Raw genomic sequence first — 8,194 nt, 5'->3', positions numbered from 1 at the left:
ATGGGGAACCCCAAATAAGCTACTAGAAGCTTTTCAGAGGGGCCTAAGAGGCCGTAAACATTTTAAACGGAGCACTGTTCTTCTTTATATTCATGTACACGTCTTTGGATTTCTACGTCATTCAAAGTGCCTCGACACGTCCATGTTCTTCAGGTCTATAAGTTGGACGACCCCAGCTGTCCCAGGCCAGAGTGCTACAGGTCGTGTGGCAGCAGCACTCCCGATGAGTTCCCCACAGACATCCCCGGCACCAAGGGCCACTTCAAACTGGTCCGGTAAGGCTCCGTCCAACTGCTACGTCTCACTGCTACGTCTCACTGCTACATCTACGCCGCTACGTCTCACTGCTACGTCTCACTGCCACATCTCACTGCTCCGTCTCACTGCTCCGTCTCACTGCTCCGTCTCACTGCTCCGTCTAACAGCTCCGTCTAACAGCTCCGTCTAACAGCTCCGTCTACCGCTACGTCTACTCCGCTACGTCTCCTGCGACGTCTCACTGCTACGTCCTCACTCACGCTAGTCTCACCTGCTACTTCTACCCGGTAACGTCTCACTGCTACGTCCTCACTGCTACGTCTCCCTGCTACGCTCACTGCTACGTCATTCGCACCGCTACGTCTAACTGCTAACACATCTTAATCACTGCTACTCTCACTGCTACGTCCTCACTGCTACTCTCCCTGCTACGTCTACGCCGCTACGTCTCCTGCTACGTCTCACTGCTACTTCGCACTGCTACGTCTCCACTGCTACGTCTCACTGCTACTCAACTGCTACTCTACGGCCGCTAACGTCTGACTGCTTCCTCCGTCTACTGCTCGTCTAACTGCACCGTCCACTGCTATGTCTCCTCAACTGCTACGTCCACTCGCTACGGTCTGAACTACGCTACGTCTACACCGCTACCGTCTAACTGCACATCTACTGCTACGTCTCAACTGCTACGTATCACTTCTCTTCTACGCCGCTACGTCCCACTGCAAACGTCTCCTGCTACGTCTCACTGCTACGTCTCTTGCTAAACGTCTACAAAACACCGCTACGTCTAACTGCTACTCTCACTGCTACTCTCAGTGCTACTTCATCACTGGCTAACTTCTCAGTGCACGTCTACAACCCCGCTACGTCTAACTGCTACATCTCCTGCTACGTCTCACGCTACGTAACACGCTCCGGATCACGTACGTACCGGGCTCACCGTCCTAACTGCTTACGTCACGCCGCTACGTCTGACTGCTCCGTCTAACTGCTACGTCTACGCTGCTACGTCTGACTGCTCCGTCTAACTGCTCCGTCTAACTGCTCCGTCTAACTGCTCCGTCTCACTGCTACGTCTACGCCGCTACGTCTACGCCGCTACGTCTGACTGCTCCGTCTAACTGCTCCGTCTCACTGCTACGTCTACGCCGCTACGTCGCCGCTACGTCTACGCCGCTACGTCTATGCCGCTATGTCTACGCCGCCCCGTCTCAGTGCTACGTCTACGCCGCTACGTCTAACTGCTACGTCTCACTGCTACGTCTCCGCCGCTACGTCTAACCGCTACGTCTACGCCGCCACGTCTACCCTGCTACATGTCGCTTTAAGACAAAAAAACGTCTACATCCACACAAGAGTTTTTGCTCTTGTAGCAGAACTAATTTCCGTCCATATTATCACGTCTGACAACACATGTCACACGGGGGGGGGGGAAATCACCAGATGCCTCCCGATACGATGTCATCGCGATACTTATGCCATAATGGGATATTATTGCGATTTTACACATATTGCAATTTATTACCTTTTTTCCAACTTGTAATTTTTCCCAATTTCAAATGACGTCCCCAAAAGGAAACTTAGTCAACGTCTGTTTTATCTAAAATGAAACATTTCTCTTTGTTCATCTCACTTCAATGTTGTTGCTGCAAAATGGAACAAACTGACCAACACACACACACACACACATACATACATACATACATACATACACATATATATATATATATATATATGTGTATGTGTGTGTCTATATAAAAGACAGATACTTGGCGTCTGTGTATCGATACAGTATTGCCACTGAAAATATTGCAATATTATAATGTATTGTTTTTATTTTATTTTTTTATTTCACCCCTATTATCTAGTATGACTTTTCATACACACTGGGCATGTGCGTGGTGGTGTAAACAGGAAGCAGATTGACTGACGTTGCTCTGTGGTGAAAATCATGGATGTAGCCTATAAGTTAAAATACAGTAAATACTTTTGGGGAAAGAACAACAGCGTTAAAAAATGTGAGCAGGGATTCATAAGCTATATTTAGCCGATGACTGAAGAGAGAGAGAGAGAGGAGGAGGACTTTGTGTCTTAAAAGTCCAGATTAGGACTTTGTGCTCCTTTTTAAACCCTTTAGGATCAGTTTGACAGTAAACTGTTGAAATCTGTAAAACACGTTTCCATGCGTCAGTGTGATTCTCTGTTTTCTTTCTCCCAGACACGTGTCCTTCGTCGACTGTCCTGGTCACGACATTTTGATGGCCACCATGTTGAACGGCGCCGCCGTCATGGACGCAGCCCTCCTGCTTATAGGTGAGTCTGTGGTGGCTTAACCCCCACCAGCAGGACGTAATTAACATAATTAATAGGATGATAATAATAATAGACAGTAATACCATAATACAATTTATCCCAGTATCCTTTGCACTATGCTCATCATTTAAATAATTGTATTGGTCTCCTCATTGCACTCATGCCTCTATATTGTTTCTGTTTAGAGTATGTATAGATTGTGTGTGTGTGTGTGTGTATATATATATATATATATATATATATATATATATATATATTTATTTTAGTGTTTATATCTTGTTTTGGTTGTTCTGTGTGTGTGAGCACAGTGTGAGTAACGATGCTCCAAACAAAAATCCCTCGTATGTGTCCTCATACCTGGCAAATAAAGCTGATTCTGACATACATGTGGTATTTACTCACAGTTCACTCTTGAGAAAGTCCTCTGATCGTTGTCCTGGTCTCTTGTCTGCCAGCGGGTAACGAGTCGTGTCCCCAGCCCCAGACGTCGGAGCATCTGGCGGCCATCGAGATCATGAAGCTGAAGCACATCCTCATCCTGCAGAACAAGATCGACCTGGTGAAGGAGAGCCAGGCCAAGGAGCAGTACGAGCAGATCCTCGCCTTCGTGCAGGGTGAGTCGGCTTCAACTTGCACTCTAAATCATCGGGCCGGGCTTCCGTGGTTTTCTGATATACGAATTCTGATATTTCCAAGTCTTAAGTGATTCTGTTCTAGGTCTTAAATCATTTTAAACATGTGTCTTTCTCTCTTTTGCTAGTGCAAATATAATTTTGCTGTTTCAAGACTTCAAATGAGATCAACATGCAACTTATATTGCAGCAAATCGGCTTTTGAGTCATTGGCGCGAGTTTGTTTCGGGTTGTACACCAAGATTTTATTCTTCCGTTATGGGGACGTGTGATACTTTGTGTGAAAAACTGAATTTTAGGCTTAGTTAATGTCGTGATAAAGGTCTTAATTCTATCTAATAATCTATTTTTGGTCTTGCATTATCAGTGTCAATTCTTAAGGAACAAAATATAGTTTTAAGACAGTTATTTTGGCTGTTTCAGTTAAAGTTGTGTTTAATCACACATGGGTTTTCTTTTAGTCACATTTCAAATTATTTTAAAAGGTTTATTTTTGGGTGAAAAAGAACTGAAGCCGGTTAACTGAAAGAAATCCAGGGCATGTTGGTCTTGATTGTGTGTGTGTGTGGTTTCTCCTGCAGGCACGGTGGCAGAGGGCGCTCCCATCATTCCCATCTCGGCTCAGCTGAAGTACAACATCGAGGTTGTTTGTGAGTACATCGTCAAAATGATCCCAGTGCCCGTCAGAGATTTCACCTCCGAGCCCAGACTCATCGGTAAGAAAAAAACCTTGTTAAGGTTTTCACAACATTACACTTACATGGCTGCTCTGCTCCTGCTAGGAAGCATCTCATAACTTTGTTTAATTTGTGCGGTACTAAATAAAACCCTTCGTTGTTCCAGTCATCAGATCTTTCGACGTGAACAAACCCGGCTGTGAGGTGGATGACTTGAAAGGAGGCGTGGCCGGAGGAAGCATCCTGAAGGGCGTGCTCAAGGTCAGATTTGTTCTTGATATTTTGTCAGAAGAAAACTGTGATTCCCAGTTCAGACATGCAACATCGAAGGACAAAACCCCCTTTCTCTGTTTTAGGAAATGAACTTGGCTTCCGTACCAAAACAAGTGTTTATTTTATGAAAATAAACGATGTGCTACACAGGATTAGTGTAGAAGTGTAGCTATCCACTTGATTGATCTTGGGTGTGGACTACCTCCTGAAACAAGCATTGACAATAAAAGAGGTGTTTTCGGGCGTTTTCACACATCTCTCATTTGGACCAGACTTTCAGACTTTATAGTTTGATCCAAACCAAAATTACAGGTGTCGAACCCCCCACTGGACCACAGTCCGATCAAAAGACCAAATTTTGGTCCTATTATAATAAAGAGGTGGTCTCGGTCCGGATCAAACTGAGCCGTGGTCCGGTTCGTTCATAGTGTGAAAGCACTTTTTGGATGGTTCGGACCAGATAGACGCTCTGGCAGGCTCTCCTGGGGAAGCTCCTGTTGTAAGGAATAGCTCGGTGCTTTAGTGTGTAGACTACCGGAGAAAGCGTGACGGTGTCCGCGCTCAGAGCAGAGGACACATCAGCACTTCACTTGTGAAGTGATAGTAAATCTAGTAAATACTGACTGTGCACACATGAAACACGTTTTTTTTTTTTTTTTTTTTTTTTTTTTTTTTTTTCTTCTTGTTGCTGCCTGTAACTTCTTTTGTAACAACAAAAAATTTCTTCTGGCTTTGGCAAGTAGCCACATGCCGAGAATCCAAAACAACACACCTTTGACGTCCTCCATTGTGTGTAGCGTTATAGACGATGAAAAAGACGGTGTGTAGCGATTGTGAGTTGCGTTGAAAATGACGTCATGGCAGTTTCCTGCTGCGTCGCTATGATGACCAGCCCCGCTGAGGCGATACTAATCTGCAATGGAAAACGGTGGTTGTGGTGGTTTGGCTAATTATCCACTAATAAGCAGTTATGTACCCCTGAAGTCGGGTGTCCCTCTAACCCGTCCTCCTCTCCAGGTGGGTCAGGAGATCGAGGTGCGACCGGGTATTGTGTCCAAAGACCACGAAGGAAAGCTGATGTGCAAACCCATCTTCTCCAAGATCGTGTCTCTGTTTGCCGAGCACAACGACCTGCAGTACGCCGCGCCCGGAGGCCTCATCGGTACGGCAACACATTTAGTTTTCTTCCTGATTTAAAAAGCAGACGGGAGCTGCAGATCTGGTGCTGATGTTCTCTGTGTTTTTTATTTAAATTCCTTAATTAATTTGTTTTGCTGGGTCGCTGTAAGCGCTGTGACTTGTCAACTTGAAGCCATGACCGGCTTGTTTCTGGGCAAAAACATATTGAACATATTTAAACAAAACAACCTGTGACAAAAAAAAATTGATTTATTGTTGCTTGATTTATTGTTTGGTCTAGAAAATGTCAGAACATTTTGAAAATGCCAAGACGACGTTCTTAAATGTCTTGTTTTGTCCACAACTTCCAGATATTCAGTTTACTGTCACTGAGGAGAGAAGAAACTAGAACAATATTCGCATTTAGGAAGCTGGAATCAGATTTTAGTTTTCTCATTAAAATAGTTGGCGATTGATTCAATAGTTGACTAATTAATGGAGTCATCTTTTCAGCTTTAGATTCAGACCTCATAGAGAGTTATGAACTGAACATACTATAAAACTAAGAGTGGTACCGACAAACCTTGTTTGAGAAAAGTGTGTGTGTGCGTGCGTGTGTGTGTGTGTGTGTGTAGGAGTGGGCACTAAGATCGACCCGACGCTGTGCCGAGCGGACCGTATGGTCGGGCAGGTGCTGGGCGCCGTCGGAGCGCTGCCGGAGATCTTCACCGAGCTGGAGATCTCCTACTTCCTGCTCAGGAGGCTGCTGGGAGTCCGCACAGAGGGGGACAAGAAGGCTGCCAAGGTGAGGCATATGCAGCATGGGAAATGTAGTCCAGAAACTGAGGCATGATGTAACTGGACTGTAAGATGCAGAACTATTGTGGAAATATTGAAGACCTTGAAACCTAACGTATAACCTGGGTTTTCATCACTGTGACGAGTAACGGCAGATGGACGCACTCGAGTTTTTATTTACCGATTCTTACACCCGGTTGCGTCTGCAGGTCCAGAAGCTGTCTAAGAACGAGGTTCTGATGGTGAACATCGGCTCTCTGTCGACCGGCGGCCGCGTCAGCGCCGTGAAGGCCGACCTGGCCAAGATCGTCCTCACCAACCCCGTCTGCACCGAGGTTGGGGAGAAGATCGCTCTGAGCCGCCGTGTGGAGAAGCATTGGCGGTGAGAGACAAAGCCCGCACTGTCAGACCTGTTAAAACAAGCATAGCCATGATAGAAACTTCAGATCCAGTATTAGGGGACCACTAAGGTCTATAAGAATAACTTCATATCAGTATTAGGGGACCCACTAAGGTCTATAAAAAGACTTCAGATACAGTATTAGACCCTAGGTCTATAAAAAGACTTCAATACAGTATTAGGGGACCACTAAGGTCTATATAAAAGACTTCAGATACAGTATTAGGGACCACTAAGGTCTATATAGAGACTTCAGATACAGTATTAGGGACCACTAAGGTCTATATAAGAGACTTCAGATACAGATTAGGGACCACTAGGTCTAATAAAACTTCAAGAACAGTATTAGGGACCACTAAGGTCTATATAAAGAGACTTCAGATACAGTATTAGGGACCACTAAGGTCTATATAAGAGACTTCAGATACAGTATTAGGACCACTAGGTCTATAAAAGACTTCAGATACAGTATTAGGGACCACTAAGGTCTATATAAAAGACTTCAGATACAGTATTAGGGACCACTAAGCTATATAAAACGTTCGATACAGTATTAGGGACCACTAAGGTCTATATAAAAGAGACTTCAGATCAGTATTAGGGGACCACTAAGGTCTATAAAAAGAGACTTCAGATACAGTATTAGGGACCACTAAGGTCTATAAAAAGAGACTTCGATACAGTATAGGGGACCACTAAGTCTATATAAAGAGACTTCAGATACAGGTTAGGACCACTAAGGTCTATATAAAAGAGACTTCAGATACAGTATAGGGACCACTAAGGTCTATATAAAAGAGACTTCAGATACAGTATTGGACCACTAAGGTCTATATAAAGAGACTTCAGTACAGTATTAGGGACCACTAAGGTCTATATAAAAGAGACTTCAGATGCAGTTTAGGGACCACTAAGGCTATATAAGGAGACTTCAGAGACAGTATTAGGGGACCACTAAGGTCTCTAATGTTTTTGGGCTACAATGCTTCCCTAGCATGCTTTTTTTCAGACTATGAAGGGAAAAAACATCCAAAATACACATTTTAGATGTTTATTTTACCCCGTTTTGTCTATTTGTGCCTGTAAATTTGTTCTAAATCCACCCAAGGTTAGCATTAGATAATGCCTTGTATGTCTCTTTAAACATAACAATCTTAGAAAATGTTTCTTAATGTCAGTAACCAATTGGGGAAGTTTCATGGTGATATCTACTATTTTTACCCCCCCCCCCCCCCCTACTCACCTGCGGTGTCTCCACCTTAACCAGTTGTCACACTGTCGTCTGATTGGCTCCTCTCCTTTTTCTTCCTCAGTCTGATTGGATGGGGACAGATCAGGAGGGGCGTGACCATCACACCCACCGTGGACGACGACTGAGGACAGAGAAGAAGAAGACGCTGCCGTCAGCTGGACATCACAACCATCACTCTTCTTCTTCTTGGCCTTTTGTTGCTTTTTTGTTGTTTTTTTAAATTTTTTCTCTCCCACGAGTGAGGAAGGGAACGCGACAGGACACATCGGTGATTTAAAGATGCCTCCTCCCTCTGCTCATGTTCCTCAGCAGCGACACGTGGAGGTCAGACTAGGTCGAGGTCAGCCTTTACACCTGTTTTTATTTACTGCAGAAGAAGAGCAGGGGGGGGGGGGGGGGGGGGGGGGCCTTTAGACTATCGTAACCACCCTGCAGAAGGTTCACATTCAGCCTCAGACCTGGACGTTCA

The 8,194-nt window shown here is 44.8% G+C and overlaps 1 protein-coding gene across 1 annotated transcript in view; it reads left to right on the top strand.

Moving 5' to 3' along the window:
• eif2s3 (eukaryotic translation initiation factor 2, subunit 3 gamma) overlaps window positions 1-8,194 on the top strand; it is a 10,831-nt gene extending 2,637 nt beyond the window's left edge. The window contains exons 4-12 of the mRNA XM_032504544.1: window positions 154-275; window positions 2,480-2,574; window positions 3,030-3,188; window positions 3,788-3,922; window positions 4,050-4,144; window positions 5,174-5,318; window positions 5,911-6,080; window positions 6,283-6,455; window positions 7,787-8,194. Coding sequence (XP_032360435.1) covers window positions 154-275; window positions 2,480-2,574; window positions 3,030-3,188; window positions 3,788-3,922; window positions 4,050-4,144; window positions 5,174-5,318; window positions 5,911-6,080; window positions 6,283-6,455; window positions 7,787-7,850 — 1,158 coding nt within the window. The 3' untranslated portion in view covers window positions 7,851-8,194. The remainder of the gene's footprint in view (window positions 1-153; window positions 276-2,479; window positions 2,575-3,029; window positions 3,189-3,787; window positions 3,923-4,049; window positions 4,145-5,173; window positions 5,319-5,910; window positions 6,081-6,282; window positions 6,456-7,786) is intronic.

Source organism: Etheostoma spectabile, chromosome 22 (genome assembly GCF_008692095.1).
Source record: "Etheostoma spectabile isolate EspeVRDwgs_2016 chromosome 22, UIUC_Espe_1.0, whole genome shotgun sequence".
NCBI classification, from domain to species: domain Eukaryota; kingdom Metazoa; phylum Chordata; class Actinopteri; order Perciformes; family Percidae; genus Etheostoma; species Etheostoma spectabile.
This window is presented reverse-complemented; position numbering and strand designations above follow the sequence as displayed.